Raw genomic sequence first — 20,994 nt, forward strand, 5'->3', positions numbered from 1 at the left:
TGGATTTGGTGTTTGCAGGGTCTCAAGATGGACCTCATGTGTTCTTTACACATTATCAAGAAGCCGTTAAGGCTGATAAATGGATTCACTTGTGTGCTGCTATATATCAATGTTTTAGGACCTCTGTTAGGAAGTGAGGGACACTCTTAGTGCTGACCTGGGTCAAGGGCAATTGTTTTCTAAGCAATTTAGCATTTCTTGACAGCCATAGATTTTACCATTGAAATTTGTATCTGCGATCTATAAGCATAGATTTTAGTACTGTATGATTTCCAAAAAAAGGTGTGCCACAATTTGTGTCACAATCTGCTACACCATAGACATATTTATTATTATATGTATTGTATACAAATGACATGTAATGGTTTTTTTGAAATCAATATATTTATGAAATTATATTTCTTAGAAGTCAATATGTTACTGTATTGTGTCTCTGAGATGTATTATTCCTGATTGCACAGTAGTTTTCTAATTTTTGGTCTGATTCAGTGGTTACTATTTAAGATATTTCTAATATCCACAAGTAACAAGACAACCTCTGTTGTGAGATTATTTGATTTCCTGTAAAGTATAGAAATCTCAGTTTTAATTATTTAATTTTCTTACTGCAATAATTAGTTAATATGATAAAGTAACATTTATTTAGATTACTTCTGTCGGCAACTATTGGATTGGAAATATGAAGCTGTTAGGGAGTAAAGCTTCTTCAAATGTACAAGTCTTTCCACATCAGTGGATAAAACTTTTCTTTATCAATTAGTGCTTTGCTAAGGCACTAGATTAGCTGTTAAACTTGCCAACTAAAAACTAAAACTAAATGTTGCATTTACATTTAAAATGGAATCCATGTAATCAGGAATTCTGCTTGAAAGCGAAAGCTTTTCCCACACAGATTTCACATCAGGTTTAAGTAGGTCACAAAAAATGGTGCTTTGACCAAAAGAAAACTGCTTAATTTTTGACTTCTGTGTGATCTGCACTTCATGCATAGCTACACTATTGACAATTGACATCTTAGCCTGCAAAATTTTACCACAATTTTGCTAATGTGAAATTTTGCTAACAATTTTGCACATAACTGTATGCAAAGGGCACTGTTTAATTTGACCATTTTGAGCTGTGAATGTTGATGTCACCAGGGGGACAATCAGGATCACTGTCCTGGGCCCTGTGATGACTGACTCACTAAGGTCCTTTATGACATAGCTTCATTGGGCCCAGGCGAGAGGGAACTCATCTGAAAACATTTGTTTTGGTCCCTTTTAATTTTACTGCACAAAGTAATTAGATTAATCAAATATGTAACATTAATTAATTATATGTTGGTTATTTTACTTGGTAACACTTTATTTTACAGTGGCATTGTTACATATGTTACATGTATAGTAATAACTATAAATTATGCATAATTAATTAATGAATTCAACTAGCCCTGCACCAAACCCTAACCCTATAGTAAGTAGTACATGTAGTTTATTAATATATAGTTCTTAAATGTATAAACAAAGTGTAACAAAGCTCCTTAAAATAAAGTGTAACCCTTAAGGTGTCCTTGTTACAGTGTAATTATAATTAAGTACTGAATAATAATAATAATAATAATAAAGTTCTTATTATGTGGTTAGGATTAAGGTTTCGTATAGGGTTAGTTGCATGTAGTTTGTACAATTTTCTGTTAAGACTATAACAAGTACTTGTAACGTGTAACAAAAACACTTTAAACTAAGTGTTACAAATATTTTAGTGATTAAGAAAAAAATACACAGTTATGCGCTTTTGTCTAACTTTCAGTCAGGCACAAATAAAATACCTAAAAATGTTCAGCCACTGGAATCACTTAGTACTTTGTAGTTGGATAGCATCTTGCACAAAAACGGCATCTACAAACAGGGGCGGTCCATGCTAACTGGCTGATCCTAGACCCTTTGGGCTAGTCGGGACACAAACAGGTTCATTTGAAAAATGTTTTGAAAGCACCACAACATTGCCACTTTTTAGGAAAATCAACCTACAAATGGTTTACTTATAGTGGTCTCTGTGTATTAAGCAGAGAACAAGTATTTTAGCAGTGTGGCTAAACAACGAGGGGAGGGATAAAGAGACAAGGACATAACAAGAACAGAAACATAAAACGGGAAACAAAATAAATATCTATATAAATGTTACAAATAAGATGAATATATTGTGGAAATGGTTACACTCAAAGGGAAATGTTTGGTTATGTGTTACAGTTGTGTAGTGAGCAGCAAGAGAGCCGTCCGTTACTGAGCCCTTCTATCGATGACTTCCAGAGTGAGAGCAAGAGTGATGGAGCGTCACGACCAGTCACCTCCAACACAGCAGGTTCCCTCATAATTACTGCTCTGTCATCTGTTCCTCCTCACTCATCTGTTCCTCTTCTTTTCCTCTATCCCATAGCCATTAGGCACCAAGTTTTCCCAGATTGCAGCGCTACCTTGTTTACATAATGTAGTTTTACAGTTACTTTGTGTCCTAATGAATTCTTTAAACTTAACTAGAGATGCACTGATGTATCGGCCAGTAATCGATATCAGCTTTTATCCATCACCTTTTATTTTTTTGGTATCTTTTTTTTAAACTTTTATACAAATTTACAAAATACGAAATAGATTATACAAAATCTAGAAAACATGCATGAATATGCAGAAGGTATGTTGAAAGATACAGTACAACTTACTGAAATCCATATATGACTCATCACCCAATCGGTTTCAACTGCAGAAAGATGTCACTAAAACAGCTTAAACACAATGTTATATTTAAAAGTTATCCAGTGTTCACAGTTTGTTAGTTAGCTTTAAAAAAACACTTGAGAAGTATATGTGTTTAAATAAATCAAATTTGCCATGAGGAAGTGTTGATGAAAACTACCTAATGTGCAACAAACATTTCAGATTTCATTTTAGTATAATTATTATATCTGAAAATAAATTGCAGTTGAATGTAAGGAAAGGCAAGGCAATTTTATTTAGCACATTTCATACACAATGGCAATTCAAAGTGCTTTACATAGAAATTACTTAAAATAGTGATAAACTACAGTATGCATAAGAAATAACCATGTGTAATAATTAAAATAAAAACAAGGATAATTAAAATAGTGGTAAATAGAATTTAAAAAATAAAAATAAAACTGATAAATGTGATAATTAGATCCCTATCTGCTTGATTCTCTAAATTCGATTCCTCCCCTTTCTTGAGTCTGCTTCTTAGCACTGTCTGCTATTGTTCTACCATTAAAAAGCAGAATGAATCTAATAGTCCATGGGCCCAGGCCACAATTTTCACTAATTGGTACTACCCAAGGTGGCAAATTCTAGTTAGATTTTTTGTTTTAATCCATATCTCTAGAGGATATCACAACATGATAACATTTTGTTAGTGGTAGCTTTGTCACAAAAATCAGCCTTCAGTGACACTAACCATTGAGGCAAAAAATTAAAAAATCTTGTAATTATTTGAACAGAATATTTCATTCAAAGAAAAAACTAAAATAATTTTACCTTGTTTAGGAACTTATTTGTCATTACAAACAGTTTCTGTTAATTCATCATCATCATCATCATCATCATCATCATCATCATCATCATCATCATCATCATCATATTCAACCAGTTTCATGACATCAGTATCCTCCTCCCTCTGATTGCTGCAGGTTTGTAGCTTGCAAATTTCTGTGCACTTTAATTTGTTGGCAAGAAAGGAATAGTTGAGAAGCTTGCAGATCTGTGAACACTTGCAGGCAATAAGCTGCAGTACAGCCATTGGTGCTGGGGGTCCACACATCCAGTCTAACATCAGCATACCTGTACAAATAAGTGGACGATGTTTCTCATTAATTTCAGCGAGGCCTCCAAATGTTTCGAAATTACCTAACAATATAAATATAAATATTTAGTCTATAAATATTTAATTAAATATTTATTCTATAAATATAAATTATTTATAAATATTTATAAATATTAGAATATTTATAAATATTTTTCTATAAATAAAAACATATAAATATTTATTCTATTTTATTATTAGTTGTTAGAAAATGTAACTATTGTATTTATTAGAAGTTTGGGAAGGCTTTGCAGACCTGTCCGACAAGAACATGGCCACCTCCATCACCCTACAGCTCTCTGGTGGCCTGACCAAAGCTTGCTACCTGGCAAAATAAAGGTTTGGTGTTTACCAGTTTACCTTTGTACCATTGCTTGATGTGGCCCCTCAAACTGTGTGACATTGGAATATCAGCAGTCCAGAAGATGGACTCAAAGTCTAACAACTATATCCGGGAGTGGTTGGGCATTCCCCAATGTCTTTCAAATGTAGACCTGTTTGGAAGAAACTCCTTGAGGCTCCCAATGATAACCATCAACTTGGGCAGGGCATGGCATGCTTTGGTTGGGGAATACGACCTAAGATGGGGTCCAAAGCCTCAAAGGTAGAGAAAAAAAACCCTGCTGATCTCTGAAGTTGTGAGGGAGCAAGAGGAGGGCTAAAAAATCAAACCAATACCAACAAAGGAGATGGACAACCTGTGAGGTTGTCATCAACAGGTCTGTAAAATGGGCTGATTTGTGGAGGATGCCTCAGGCAAGGCTGAACTTCCTAATCAGGACACGTACGATTCCCTACCAAGCCCCTAGAAGTAGCCTAGTGTCTTCTTTTGAGAGGAAAAAAGAGAAGTACGCAGACCTATCAGCTGCATGCTCAGAGGCAGGGTGGCACGCTGTCACATACCTTGTGTAAGTCGGCTGTCGAGACTTCACTTGAACCTCCATGCAACGGCTCCCTAGGTGTCAGAGGTGCCAGGTTATCAAAGACACTGAAAGAGCTAACAGAGACGGCAGAGCAAGGGGGCTTCTGGTTCTAGCTCCGGAGAAAGGACAAGGTGTCGGGAAGAGAAGGATCCTAAGACTGGCTGCAGTGAGCAGTAGGGAGACGTACCGGAAATGTTCCGGGATAAAAGGAGCGAAACATCAACTAAGGGTGGCTCCTGGCTGATGACTCTGCAGCCAGCCCAAATGGTACCTTTGGACGTACGTCAGGCAGAAATGCCTTGCAGGTATTACTACCTGTGCTTACAACTAACCAAGCATACCTTTGTCATCAGTTGTCCATCCATGTCCATTCTGTTGTCACCTTTCCTGACAGCTGATCTCCTGATTGTATCATCAGCTCTCAACTTTGTGCATTTTGTCAGACTCTCTTTTGTCCTTTGACCTTTTAAATACTTGCTACATTTGTCAAAAAATATACAGTACATTTGGCATCATACACCCTTTATGCCGGTGGACCTAGTCTAGTGGATTTTCTTAAGTCTCCTGTGAGATATGTTTCTGAAGAACTTTATTTTGCTAGGATGCTGTCAAGCAGTTTCTTCATAGTGAAGATGCTACAAAATTTCCTGAGATACAATACTGATGGTATTCTACCTTCAGGTAGGTCTTTAGTTCAAGAATAGGGCTGTAGGCTCTTATTATAGCCTCTCTGAGTAGTGTGTTCCACGAATCTATATTCGTAGATGCCAAAAGGTTAGTCATCATCCGAACAGTGTATTAAAGATTCTGGCTGTGTACCACTTGCACTTTGTTCTGCCATACTTCTCTATTCTGTGATGTTCATTACTCTGAAAATAACAGAAATACCGGGATATCAAGAACAAGGACCATTTAAATATGTGGTGCTTAAAATAGCATCCGAAATAGCCGTTTCCAATTACGCTATGTGCTAGTCTGTGAAACACAGTATTGTGAAGTAATCTGGTTGAATTTTTTTTAGCCGTCTTAAGATGCTTCCATCTCTGCATCTCCACACACTCAATCTTTTTTTTAATTACTCATGAAGTTTTTACTATATAAAACAGGTATCAAATGAAAGAGTGGACATTCTGCTTCACAGTGTAACTAGTACCTTACTTGTAGAACAAAGATGGTCGGAGTAATCTTGATTTGAAAATGCATCATATTAAACAAAGTTGCAATCCTCTGTAATTTCTTCACTCATTTTCACACAACTGAATAAGTTATGTTACTAGTTACTAGTTACTTACTAGTTCTAAAGTTAAGTACTTAGGTTAACAGATATCTAAATAAACAGCAGGACTTATTATGATGAAAGGACCTTTTATGATGATGCTAGTGGCTTATGGTGGTATGGTGGTGTATGGTGGTTTTGAAACTAGCACCAGTCATTGTTGTTGCATAATATGTAATTTCATATACAGTACATGATTGTCTGAAACTGATTGTCCTGAAAAAAATCAACATATAGCATATGGCTACCTCTTACAATAGACTTTCTATAAACCTCCTGTGCAGAAACTGTAGGACAATAATGATAAAAATAATGATTCCCTCTCCCGCAAAAAAAAAGCTAAAAAATTGAAATAAAAGCTACTCATTTGAAATGGTTATCATGTTTCAAAGTACTTGTATGGACTCTACAAACAAACTGATACCAAAGAGATTTTGCCACCTTAGGTGTTACCAAATTCTTGCTTGGCCCATGGACTATAAGCACACTGCTCTCCTTTTCTAATCTCTTCCAGTCAAACAGCCCTAACCAAAAATAATAATCAACAGATGCATTAGAAATATACAGTTGTTAAGAGAATTAATAAGAATAAAATGATGATATATAGATAAAATAAAAATAACCAAAGATAAGAACAAATGTAAAATAGTAAATAATGTAAAATGAACTGTTGTTAAGTTTAACCTCTAATATTATATTAATGTAGCAAATGAGAGGGTTACCTGTTTCCTTAAGAAAGATTGAGCTATTGGCTTCGGTATCGGCATCAGCCGTTATAATTCTAAATAATCGGCTATTCGTTTCGGCAAGGAAATGTAATATCTCTAAACGTAACTCAATTCAAAACTATAAATTTTTAAGGTGTCAGTTTATCACTATTTATGTAAATGACAATATCCTGGCCGGACTACTGTTGTCAGTGATATAAGTATTTGAAATTAACATGATTTCTTAGTGTCTAGTGACATATCAGAGCCATTTTATGATTAATTGAAATACATTTCTTACATAGAGTTCCTTTAAGTATTGAACTTTAAAAATGAATATTTCTTCTGTAAATGAAAACCATACAGGAATATTTCATCTATAAAATAAGACCATACAGGTTTTCATTTTGGGTGGCTTTTGTTGGTAATGCTTTGTTTCCTATGCTCTAGTCTTGTCCACAGCACTAGACTTGGTGGACTTGAGTGAGCCGTGTGAGAGAAGGTGGAGCTGGGACAGACGAAGTCCCCGGGGGTCTCGTAAGAATGGTTTCTCTAAGAGTAGCCTCCGCAAGAAGAAGACGGAAGAGACGGAGTTGATCCAGGTGGAGACAGAGCCATCATCCCCCAGCCGTTCTAATCCTGAAAGAGCCTTGTTAGATTCAGGTATTTTACATGTTAAATAAATATACTTTTATAATGTTGTTTAAATTCTCCATGTTTTGTTTTGTTTGTCAACAAATTTTGTTGTTAAGTATTGCATGTAAAAATTGCATTTAAAAGGTTCCCTTTTTTTGTTGATTACACACCATGACAAAACAAATTTCTCACTAAAGTGCATAAATTACACACTTCACTTTTCAAGGGTTATTTCACCCAAATGATACCTCACCCTCGTCATTCCAAACCCATAATAGTTTAGGTGATATGTAAAAAAAAATCATATATCACCTGGACTATGGACTATGAGACATTTGGTACACTTTGTACACCACAGTTTGGGGCCCTTAATATTTTCAGAAATCAATCAAACATGATAAAACAGAAAATGTGATGTCTACCACTATGTTTTGATGGTCAAAGATTACAATGATATAAAACAAACTGTTCAGGTGAATATTAAATGGTGAATTCAGTGACGTGAGAAAGAAATCACAATCTGAAAACTTAAACTAGACTTTATAATATCATGTCTGTTGGATACAAAACAAATGTACACTGCTAAAAAATAACAAACATCTTTATTCATATATATTCTGTAATTTGTCAATAACAGTATTATGTGATGACAGTCAACAAAATACACCGAGGGCTGGATTCAAAAATCATAAGCATAAAGTTCATCACAGGCAGCAACTCAAAATGCAAGTCAGTAGTATGGGCTGAATTTGATCAAATTTATAATCTTGATTGCATTTTCGAATGCCACAATTATTTAGGGGAGACTGGGAGATTGTTCCAAAGGACCAATTTGTATTTGTCATCACCTCACAAAATCTTTGATATAGTTGAAGAACTTTAAATTGTCATTTGTAGTAGACAAATGTGAGTACTTAGCCTAAAGGTTTCAGACGTATAGCTTAAAAAGGGGTAGTTTTAGGTGCTGAAAACAAAGTGTTACAAACATTCCTGGTCTCCCTAATCGTTCAAAAGTGCCATTACAACAAAAAAATAAATAATAATAATTTTGTGTTTTAAGATGTTTTAAGATTTATTTTTTAGTTTTGGTATAACATTATAACATATTTAAAAAATAAATTAAACCAATGACATTTGAGGCTTAATGCTACAGAAAAGTAATACAAGTTTTTCAAGAAGAGTTTTCAGCTTGCTTTTTTTATATAAAATATGGCAGCTGCATGCAGTTGCTTCAGACAATTGCATAAAGCTATTCAAAACATAATTCAGTGTAAACTTTGATAACCATAATTAATAATTGCAATTACAATTTCAAGGAAATAATCGATACTTATGATTTTTGTCATAACTATGCAGCCCTAGTAGTGAGTATGGCCATGACGTGCCTGTGCACTCACAACAACATCTGGGTATGCTCCTGATTAGATGACAGATGGTGTCCTGCGGGATCTCCTCCAGACCTGGATCAGACCTATGGATGCTCCAACACAGTATCCAAGAGGTTCTCAATTGGATTCAGGTCTGTGGAACGTGAGGGCCAGTCAATGGCATCAATGCCTTCATCATTAAAAAAAAATGCCTATACACTCTAGCCACATGACGCCAGTCATTATTATGCCCCCCCATCATGGACCGACTTGTAATGTCCAGAGGATTTAAACTCTGAGATGGCTAAAAACTCTTCCATCTCAGATAGGGGTACCCGAGTTTAGAGAATCAGGCAGATAGGTATATATTCATCACCATTTTAATTTTATTTTTTAAATTCTCTTTACAAATGTTTTAATTATTTTTGTATGTATCTTACACATGGTATTCTTACTTTTCATGCATATGTTATTCCTAATTTTAATTAATTTCTATGTAAAGCACTTTGAATTACCATTGTGTATGAAATGGGCTATACAAATAAACTTGCCTTGCATTATCATGCACCAGGAGGAACCCAGGGCCCACTGCACCAGCATAAGATCTGACTATTTCTATGAGGATTTCATCCTGGTACCTAACAGCAGTTAGGGAACCATTGGCTAGCATGTTGAGGTCTGTGTGACCCTCCAATGATATTCCTCCCCAAACCATTACTGACCTACCATCAAACCGGTCATGCTGGAGGATGTCGCATGCAGCATAACATTTCCCACGGCATCTCCAGACTTTTTACAGTTGGTCACATGTGCTCAGATGTATAACTGCTCTTATTATTGATGATAATGGTGTGCCAATGGCGTATTTACCAATTCGGTGTTCTCTGGCAAATGCCAAATGAGTTGCATGGCACTGAGCTGCGAGCACAGGTCTCATTAGAGGACGTCCGGCCCTCATGCCACCCCCATGAAGTCTGTTTCTGACAGGTTGGTCAGAAACATGCACACCAGTATCCTGCTGGAGGTCATTTTATAGGTCTCTGGCAGTGCTCCTCCTGTTCCTCCTCACGCAGATACTAATTCTGATGCTAAGTTGTTGCCCTTGTACATCCCTGTACAGCTCTCCTAATGTAATGGCCTGTCTCCCAGTATCTCCTCCATGCTCTTGAAACTGTGCTTGGAGACACACCAAATCTCCTTATGATGACACATATGGATGTGGAATCATGGAGGAAATGGATTGTTTGTGCAACCTAATTGGGCTGCAGATACTGCCTCATGCTACAGACAGTGACAATGACCCCAACAAAACACAAAATTAAAAACAAATAAGTCTGGGAGAATCAGTTTTATTTGCACTAAAGCAGGTGAAATTGTAACACAATCACAAATGCTTCCTAATTGGACAGACTGATATCACTAAAGTTTAATTGACTGGTTTTAAGTTGAACTATTCTGTCATGATTGAGTGTTTTCTTAATTTTTTTGCTGTGTATTTAGAAACAAAAACATTTTGATGTGGTTGTTGTTGAACTTGTCATTCAATGTCTCCATCACAGGTTCCTCTACATTGACACAGAGCTGTGCACTTTAACAGACTGAGATGGCATATTTGGTGCCACCTCAAGTGTCTGGCCCCAACAGTGTCCTCCTTGGTACACTTCTCTTTTGAGGTGCTGCACCAGTGCATCCCTAGATGGGGGATTTGTTCCATTCCTTTTCTTTTCTTTGGGAATAACTCAAGACGAGCTTGATCAATGTTGTCTGCTGGTGCGATCATAGTGGAGAATTGTTAAGTGCTCCACAAAGGAAATTGCCTCCTCTGAAATGCTTTTTGGAACTCTTGACAGGGCATTGAAGGCATCTGTTGTCATGTCATCTGCAGTCCAGGTATCCCCTACTCTCTTCTTGACCTGGTTGCAAATGTAGATACTGTGTCACACACAATGAAGGCATGGAACACAGGAAGGGTCTCGGATGTGAAGTTCTTGCCAGTCTAAATGCCGCCCACATCTCCTCAAAGTCCTGCTCTGACACATGTGTAATGACTAAGATCTCATTATCCTTGTTCACAGTCCACAGGGTGATTTTAAAAAAAATCCTTTTCTTGCAGATTATGCAATCTGATTTGATTCTTGTGCAGGCCAATGTGTCAAAACAGAAACTGAGGACTTTCTTGCTGTCTGATGGTAAACCAGTTGTCAATGTTGGCAAATTAGCAGATAGTTTTGATTCAGTGCACTGGTTGTAGACCCATGTCATCAGGATATGGATACTACTGGCAATTACAAATCCAAGGACTTTTCCTGTGTTCTATGCCTTCACTGGCTGTGACACAGTATCTGCATTTGTAACCAGGGGGAAGAAAGGTAGCATGGGATACCTGGAATGCAGATGACATGGCAACAGAGGCCAAATCTCCCCAATTAAGAATGTATTGGTGCAGCACTTCAAAGGAAGAGTGAACCAAGGAGAACACTGGTAAGTGACAAGTACTTGAGGTGGCAACAGACTGGGATTGGTTGGACCTAAGCATTTGGAGACCATCGTGGTCAACACTCTTCCATAGCCAAGCCAGACCATCCTTGATCTCTTAAACTGTGGCTCTAAGAAAGGATGCTGGTCGGCACTGCAAATGTAAAAAAAGCCTCCTTAAAGTGCACTACTGTGTGTCAATGTGGAGGAGACTGGGAAGGAGACTAAAGAATAGGAACAACAACAAAACAAACAAACATGTTTCTGAAATAGATTTTTTGAAGTAAATCTTTGTTTGTCATTCTTTTTAAGCTATGTTGCTAAGGTCATATTGAATATTCTACTATTTACAGTCAATGCATTATCAGGGTTAATGGACAAAAGGATTAAGCTTTTGCATGTTACACAACATGCATGCAACAAAGTCTGTCTAGTCAGGTACTGTCTAGATTTCCTTCTCATGTCACTGGATTGATCATTAACTATTCACCTGAACAGTTTATGATGTTTTATATGGTATTATTGTATCAGTCACTTTTTCTGTTATTATGTTTAATTCAGGAGAAATTATATAAAATACATAATTTATGGCCAAAAGTAAAATGGTTGCCACAAGGCGTTTTTGAAATGGCTCCTTTTCTGAAAATGCTTAGGGCCCTAAACTGTACAAGTGTACCAAGTTTCATGCTTTTTTTGGAAAAAGTTAACATAATTACCTCAACTTTTGCACATATCACCGGGACTATCAATTTTTAATTCATATTCAAAACACAAAAGATGATATTTTTAACGAAACTCAGTTGATTTTTGTCCCTCCACTGAAAGTCCATTCCACCAAGTCTTCTGAAGAGTCACGATTGTTTTATGTAATGCACAGATCGTTTAGGCTTTTATTCACATATTGGTCAATGCACATACATAGAGAACATCAAATATGGTTTGAAATATAACAAATATTGCATGACGTCTTTATCAACGCATCAACATTTTAAGTGCAAAATGATTATTGGTTTCTCAGTCTGCCATTAGAGGGTACTGAGACTTAGTGATGAATGTACTATCAGGTGCAAAACAGACTTCTGAAAGATAGCAGTGTGATATTATTATGATCTACTTGGGCTACCCCTGTAGTACTTGATATGGTAGCTTTATCTCCCTACTTGAAACTCTATAACACATTAGGAAAGTTGTCCATTATAATCTGTGATTAATATTCAATTGATTTAAGTGTACAGTTCTTTCAATCAATTTAAGAGGTGCTTATGATTAAATTTACAGCTGATTTAATCCAGGCTCTCAGTGTAATTAGATTTTTGCCCTTTGTTGTCTATTTTTTATGCCCTCAGCCACTTCATCAGGAAGCAGTTACTTTGCACTTTAGCATCCACATTAGCATATTATTAGATTTAATGTAGTGGAACTAAATTGTTGGGAAATTATGGAAATGTTTTAAACACACCAAACTGTGGTTTTCATGACATTGCTGCCCCAAGAAGAAATGTACAGATTTTTTATTTTATCCCTTACGTTTTTCTCAAACTCATGCTAGAAATGGTTTAAAACGAAACACTACACAGGCTTATCATAATCCTCTGGAAAGCATTAAACAACTTGCACTGTAAAGTTCATTTCCAGTAGATTACGCCTTAAGCTACTGTAAGCTTAAACCATTGCCATGTTTTCCCTGTTGTGCTAAATTTATCATTCTACAGCCTAGCTGCTTTAATCAATTCCCAGCTGCAGATTGTAGCCTGGTTGAGATAAGCAAGCCTTGTGCTATAAACTGTATCCTTATCTGCTGCTGGTTAGCCTTGATCTACCTTTTTGCACCAATATATTGTTTAATTAAAAACAGTGTTTATGACATCCTGTCATTTCCCCCCCTCGTCTTACTGCATGCTAACCATCCTGTTTCCAGTGAGCGGCTCACCCCTGGAGAAATGGGAGGAGGTGAGCCTTCACCCAGACAGTGCCTTTAACGGAGGGCGGAAGTGGAGAAATGAGAGGAAGAGGTGCACATCCAACCATTCATCCACTGAGCTTTTGTGGTACGGTCATATTTCCAGCTCATCGTTAATGTATTATTATGGTTTCCTAACCAGGAGGGTCAATATGTTTCCATATTTAGTGATTAATGTACAGCCACAAGGTACATAACACATGTTCTTCTGGAGCCACTTTATGTTGCTTTAATAGCATAAAACAAATAGGATTTATTTACATTTTATTGTCCAAAAGCCTTTAAATGTCAGCATGTAGTCATCTTGCACAAACTAGACGCAGGAGTATCCAAAATCAAACGTGTTTATTAATAATCCAACCAAGAGTCATAAACCACACAAAGTACTAACAATAACAGTTCCGACAAGGATACACAGGGCAAACAAGAGAACTAAACTAGGCACGGGTGACAGCAATATGAAACTTTAGAACCCAACAAAGACATAATTAGTAACCAAGGAAACCAACATTGTGTCGAAATTGAATACTTTTCTTCTATATAGTATGCAACAGTAAGGCAATAGAGTAGTATGTCTGAAAATATAATATTTAAAAAACAATAGGTGAAAATTACCCAAATTACCTGCTACTTCAGCCAAGATTCTTAAAGGTGGGGTAAGTGCTATCTGGTAACCGTTGTTGATATTTCAAATCACCAAAACAAACACGCCCCTACCCCCAAAAAGGGTCTCGGACCTATTTTGATAGCTCCGCCCCACACATACGCAACCCAGGCAACGACTATGGCAGAATCTGTGTGTAACTAATCCATCTCGAATATTCAATGAAAAAGTAACCACTTCCATCACAAAAACACAAACCGTTCTCATGAACAACTCAATAGTACACAAGCACGACAGTCCAGCTAACGATATATTACAATTATGACCGGATGAGGGTTATATAGATAATGAAAAGAGGAAACAAACATATATTAAGGGTATAGTATCTTACTTGTCGGACACATTTGAACACACATGAACAATTTGATAGAACATGAGCCGACAGTCCAGCTAATGACATATTACAATTATGACAAGAGTTATAGCGATCACAAAACACAAACCGTTCTCATGAACAACTCGATAGAACACGAGCCGACAGTCCAGCTAACGACATATTACAATTATGACCAGATTAGAGTTATAGCGATCACAAAACACAAACTGTTCTCATGAACAACTCGATAATGTTAGTATACAAGCTCGATAGTCCAGCTAACAACATATTACAATTATGACCGGATGAGTTATATAGATGAAAAGAGGAAACAAACATATATTAGGAGTATAGTATCTTACCTGTCGGACACATTTTGTGAGCTGACGCTTGAAACCTTGAAACACTGAGGGGATTTAGATGCTCTATACAGTGTGGAAATGAACGGGTCTAAGTGAGTGACAATACAATTGCAAATGAACAAACAAGCGAACGTGACACACAAGCATATCCAAGCAAAAGCCAGCATGTATTAATTCTTTCTTGGCTAATGTCCGTCCTGTGTGACTCGTGTGTTTCGAATAATGTTGTGAACTGAGCCTCTTTTTTCACCATAGACACGCCCCTTACTGTTGATTGGCTAAAAGTTTATTATTCCACTCGGCCCGAGTCCTTTTTCTAAAACGGTTTTGAAATAACACTTACCCCACCTTTAAGTGTGAATTCGATGGACACTTTACTGTCTTGTTAGGACATGGGAGAGGATTTATGAATGGCAATCAAACGGCAACCTCCCCCAGTTTTGTGTATAAGCCAATAAGTAACTTAAACTACAATTCATCGACTGACCACTAGGGACAGGCTCCAGAAGGGAGCAGAATCTCAGTGAATCATCACTGAAGTGTCTGGAGAGACCATGTCATTTAAAGTCCGCCCTGTAAATGCCGCATTGACACGACATTCTCAATAAACCCGTCTATGGCATGACATCTCCAATCTTTCTAACAATCTTACGAATATATATTTACCTAATATGACTTAAGACCTGCAATGCTGACAGAATTATTATTATACACGGTTTGTTTGTTGGCCATAGGAGACCTGGCACCCTGACTGAGCCTGGTTTTTTCCCAAGGATTTTTTTTCTTTTTTCTCTCCCAAGGTTTTTTTGTTTCCTTGCCACCTTTGCCTTTGGCTTGCTTAGTTGGGGACAATTTGATTTCAACTATATGACCGATCGGCCTGCATCTACTATAACTATAACTGTTTTCACCAGAGCGGCTGTACAGCATAATCAAATTATGTTGCTTGAAACAATTGGACTTGTAAAAAGCGCAATATAAATAAAGGTGATTTGATTTGATTTGATTGAGCCCCATGTTAAAATGCCCAACTTTATAGCATAAAAAAACATGTTTACAGCCTGGTACAAATTTTGGTTTTGGTCTAAATTTGCCCTTGATGAGAATTGTGAGGGGGTGAATTTTTTTATTTATTACTAATTCGTTTACATTATATAAAGCTTTTAAGTTTTGCATAAATAATTTGAAGGCCACTTTGATTGACAGGTGGATAGCCATTTATCCACTGTCTGTTAGTCAATGTGTCAACCAAGCCCTGCCCACGTCCCGCCTCTTTGCCCATTTTCTGCTGTCCGGGTATGATGCGCTGCCAAGTTGGCAATGGCCAGCTCGTTCTACTTTACGCCTCAAAACTGCTCATCAGGATGACGTCACAGACACTACGTCCATATTTTTTTACAGTCTATGATGGCAGTGAAGTGACGCAACTGACGCTGGTAGGTCACGTGCCAGTGACAACAACACGGAAGGATGTAGTACTTCCGAATTTCATTCATACTACGTATTTTTAATGGTCATGAAGTATGTTCAAATTCAAATGCAAAACTAAATAGAGCCGGGAAACAGGAACTAAAGGAAACAAAACAGAATCTCGAAATAAAACACAACAAAACGGAACATAAACCTTACATTAAATTAGCCATTTTAAACATAAGATTAACACACCCACTGTGTGAATGCAATGCAGTATTATTATAAGAAAATTGTTTTTGAATACGTCATACAAACATTATAAATGGATGCAAATATTTTATATACATTTTATATATTGTATTAATTTTCTATGAAATGGACTCATTTTGTGTTTTCGACACTCTGAGTTTAGCAGGGTAACTATATCCATTCATTATAAAAGATTAATAAATACCATGCATTTATAAATAGTTTTTTCATTTATTATGGATGTATAATTCAATTCAGATTGCATTCGATTAATTCAATTGCCCCTGTGCATTATTGTTATTATTGCAACCAATAATATTATTATTCACTGCATTTGGTCTTTTTCAGGTCTGCAGACTTTAAAACAGATTTCTCTAACAGGCATAGCACCCTGGAGCTCAGCATTAGTACGGAGTCAGACCCCGGGCCGGCCCCTCAGGTACACTCTAATGATACTTTGATCTCATGTAAAAGACTTCAGCAGCATTCAGTATTGATCATCATCTCCTCTCACTCTCTGAAAATGGTTTCTATGTGCACTTAAAATGATGCAAACCCTTCTCACCGAGGCCTTCTGGGGGCAGATTTGTTCCATTAGATAAAAATAAAATAAAAAACTGGAAGTGTTAAACTCCAAATAGCGACAAGAGGCATCTGAGGAAAGTCTTGTACATCATTCTATATGACAGGTACAGAATGATACTCTGATACTCTGTTTCTAAGGTGCTGTTAATCGAAAGAGACCTGTTTGTTGTTTGAAGTAGAGTGTGCCAGAAATATGTTTTTGTCAGATTTGTCAGCAATGATTTCTTTTTTGTGTAAGACAGGCTTTGTACTGAGTACAGGGATAATATACAGTTGCCCCAGAAGTATTTAATAACTAAAACACTAAATGTCATAAAAGAAATCTTAATGAAATGAAGAGTGAGAATCTTAATGAATGAATAAGCACACAAGGAAACGTTTAACAAAAACATTTGTTAGACTCTATACACGATTAATCAATAGATATACTGTTCAAAAATAAGACAAAGTATTTGGACACTATCTGCTTGTCTAAAATAACTCCAGTTTCAAACCACTAGCATCAGCTGGGCGGACTTTTTCGATGCACGTTAACAAATGAGAGTCATTTGTTAACATGGGCATCGAAAAAGGCCCCCCAGGTAATGCTAGTGGTATGTTCACATTGGCAGCTTGACACCGAACAATATATATCATATACATGCAAATGCAGGAGAGCAGATATGCAAGCACATACAAAGGTTTTTATCTTTGTATGTAAATGTATTGCTGCTTTAAGTTTAACTCTGACCATAGCCAAAAACATCTGACCAATAGTTTGTCAAAAAAAAACAAAAACAAAAAAACATTTTTTTGCAGTGTTGCAGGAAACTGGTAGATAGAAGAGAAGCAGTGTAACACATTACTCTTACATTTACAACAACATATATAAATTACTTTTTTAAATAAGTAATGCATGCTATTTGTTTTCCCATTTATTGACTGACAGCTCTCCTGTACACATGTTGGGGGAAATTGGGAATAATGCTGCCTTCACGTGCTATCGGAAAACTTCAGAATTCCCACTTCAGAATTCATGATTACGAGTTTGTTGCATTCAAGTGCTTTTTGTCAAAATGAACAGGAATCATAGAGGACACCAGGTTTATTTTTGCTTATTTATTGGGAAAATCTTATTAAAGGGATTGTTCACCCAAAAAATTGTATTTGATGTTTATCTGCCTACCCCCAGGGCAGCCAAGATATAGGTGATTTTGTTTCTTTAGTAGAACACAAATGAAGTCAACCGTTGCAGTCTGTCAGTTTTATAATGCATGTGAATGGTAGCTAATTCTATCAGAGTAAAAAACAACAACTGCACAGACAAATCCATTTTAAACCCTGCAGCTTGTGACAACACACTGATGTCTTTAGACATGAAACGATCGGTTTGTGCAAGAAACCGCACGATCACTTCTGGTGAGTGAGGTGAATGTACAATGTACATGATCTGGCGTAGTTTACGCAAGGGCCGGAAGGGATCTCTCGTGTGTATCTCTACACCAGATCGTGTACATTGTACATTGACCTCACTAAACGGAAGTGATCACACGGTAAAGGCTGTTGGACATAGTGGTTTATATAAATATAAAACATTATATAAATACTGTTTGGTTTCTCGCACAAACTGATTGTTTCGTGTCTAAGACATCAGTGTGTTGTCAAAAGTAACAGGGTTTAATATGGTTTTATCTGTGTATGTTTTTTTTACTCTCATACATTATGCTACTATTCACATGAATTAAATTACTGACAGACTGCAACGGTTAAAAATTTTCATTTGTGTTCTACTGAAAAAACAGTCACCTATATCTTAGATGCCTAGGGGCTAAGCAGATAAACATAAATTTTCATTCTTAGGTGAACTATTAGCCTAGAAATCTCAATACATCTCAATAACTCTCAATACACTTCTGAGCTGTAAACGCCAAACTCTGGTCGGGCCAATCACATCGTGTATAAAGTTGGTGGGCGGGGCTTAACGTAACAACAGCCGAGTTGCGCTTGCATGCTTCTAGTAAACACAGAAACTGGCGAACAGCTGTCTTTCGAATTGGCTTTGGAAGACTTGGAGTTAAGCTTTTCTCTGAGAAAAGAACAAAGAACGGCACTCATTCTTAAGAAGGGAAGATGTGTTCTGAGCTTTGCCTACCGGATACGGCGAATGTTTAATCTTTCAACTAGCTCTGCTTCACCTTCGTTGCTCTGGTTGGTTGTAGCGCTATCCAATTGCCTGCACCCCGTGCAGAGGGAGTTTGAAAGACAACCGTTTATCCCGCCCCTCGGATTGAGCCCTGTCAATGGTGAGTTTCCAGACCAAACATCTTGATGTGTGTCTGGCTTGTCAGGCTAGTGAACAATCCCTTCAAAACCAAAATTGTATGTAGTGTCCCATACACTGCCAAGCAAACATTTGCAATGCCATCCAGATCCAGTCCGCTTGCTAATGATTCTGTAATTTCAGTCAAATTCAGGCTTTTTTCACTGTGAATACAACAACAATATACTTAAATATACACTACATTAATGTAAGACATGATGATTGTGCTGATTTGGAGGAAAACAATTAAATAAATCATATCTGTTACAGCAGTAGTTCTCCGCTGCTCATCTCTGGAATTTGGGTATCAAAATTATTTCTGAACTTCCCAGTGGTAAACACAACATCATGTGCATTTTTTACAGAGGAAACTCATTGAATGATAATTTCGATAGCATGTGATGGCAGCATTAGTGCACAGGCGTTGTGTGCGCTGTGTGTGAACATGATGGTTATTATTTGAAGACAAAGGGCCCTATCTTGCACCCAGCGCAATTGACTTTGTACACCGACGCATGTGCCATTCCTATTTTGCACCCGCGCAAAGCACGCTTTTCCCTCGACAGAAGCACTTCGCTAAACTAGTGAATGAACTTGCGCTCCCTGGGCGGTTCAGCGCAAAAAAGGAGGCGTGTTCCGGCGCAAACAATCCCTGGTGCTATTTTGCTGTTCCATTAAACAATTGCGCCACTGACCAGAAAAAACCTAGTCTAAAGTCAGTGGCGCATTGCGCGTTGTTCATTATGCTATTTTAAGGGCGCATGCTTGACCATAATCAGTGTTGGAAGTAACGCATTACAAAAGTAATACATTACAGTAACTTATTACTTTTTGCTGTAACGCAGTAGTGTAAGGCATTACTAATCAATTTTCAGTAATATTTTACTCGGTACATTTCCAGTAACGCTTGCGTTACCCCCCCCCCCCCCATACAATAAAACGAAAAAGGAAAAGGAAAAAAAGGCGCGATACATTAACGCATGAAAAATGCAAGTTATTACCTGTTCGTAGTCAATAGCCGCGTGTGGTGTCCAGGTTAGTAATTAAATACTAAATGACAGCTTCTGATATATTTTTGTATAGCGATTTACTTCATTTTCCTTCAATTCAGTACTTCAATTCATCTCCCTCTTGCTGGTGTACATTTGGATATTGTGTGACATAGTCCAGTGAAGGCGTACGTGTTTATTGCGGATTTTACAGAAGTGCCGCAGGCATGATTTCAGCCTCTGTGCTCGCGCTGGCCAGTGAAAAGTGGCTAAAGAAGGTTTAAAGGCTCTGTCGTTTCAAAGAATAGCACAACGACAAGCGCATCGAAGGACGGACGAGAGACGAGGCGCGCGCTGCAGAGCCAAACTATAGGCCTAATGCCTATAACACTTGGGTGAAGATGACAGAATAAGACTACTACACACCGTGACACCGTCGTTTAGATTTTTTATAGTAATGCAGTAATATTTAGTTCCGTTAGAGAACAGGCCGTTCAAATAAAAACGGAAGGTGCCTGCTGCATGATGTGAACGTGTGATCTTGAGCTGACAGATGATCGCGGAAGATTTCAAAGTGAAATGTAAAAGCACCTATTAAAGGGGGTTTGTCATTGTGTTGTGTATTTCATTAAGAATAATAGGCTAATTTTAAACCGAAAGTAAAATCTGCTTGGCCGCACGTGAGCGCGCATTTACTAACGAGCTGTCATTCAGGGTGGAGCGTTTTCAGTTCATATGGAAGCTTAACTTTTATAGGAATTAATTGAAAGCATTCGCTTTGCATCCGCTCCCGTTATTAATGCCCAAGCAGCAGTGCGCATGTTCCTTTCGGTTAAATAGACTAGTGATTTAAAAGCCCAGATACCGGTGATGTCATCACACTTTGATTAACCGGTGGGAAAATGTCCCCACCGTCTCATCCCT

General features: G+C 37.3%; 1 protein-coding gene across 3 annotated transcripts in view; it reads left to right on the plus strand.

Annotated features, from left to right (window-relative positions):
* The window catches only part of pex5lb (peroxisomal biogenesis factor 5-like b), a 103,084-nt gene that overhangs the window by 45,484 nt on the left and 36,606 nt on the right, over nt 1-20,994 (plus strand). For all 3 annotated transcript variants that reach the window (XM_067454367.1, XM_067454368.1, XM_067454369.1), the window contains 4 exons: nt 2,232-2,343; nt 7,206-7,418; nt 13,152-13,281; nt 16,546-16,636. In XM_067454367.1, coding sequence (XP_067310468.1) covers nt 2,232-2,343; nt 7,206-7,418; nt 13,152-13,281; nt 16,546-16,636 — 546 coding nt within the window. The remainder of the gene's footprint in view (nt 1-2,231; nt 2,344-7,205; nt 7,419-13,151; nt 13,282-16,545; nt 16,637-20,994) is intronic.

The sequence above is a fragment of the Pseudorasbora parva genome, chromosome 9 (genome assembly GCF_024679245.1).
Source record: "Pseudorasbora parva isolate DD20220531a chromosome 9, ASM2467924v1, whole genome shotgun sequence".
In the NCBI taxonomy this organism is placed as follows: Eukaryota; Metazoa; Chordata; class Actinopteri; order Cypriniformes; family Gobionidae; genus Pseudorasbora; species Pseudorasbora parva.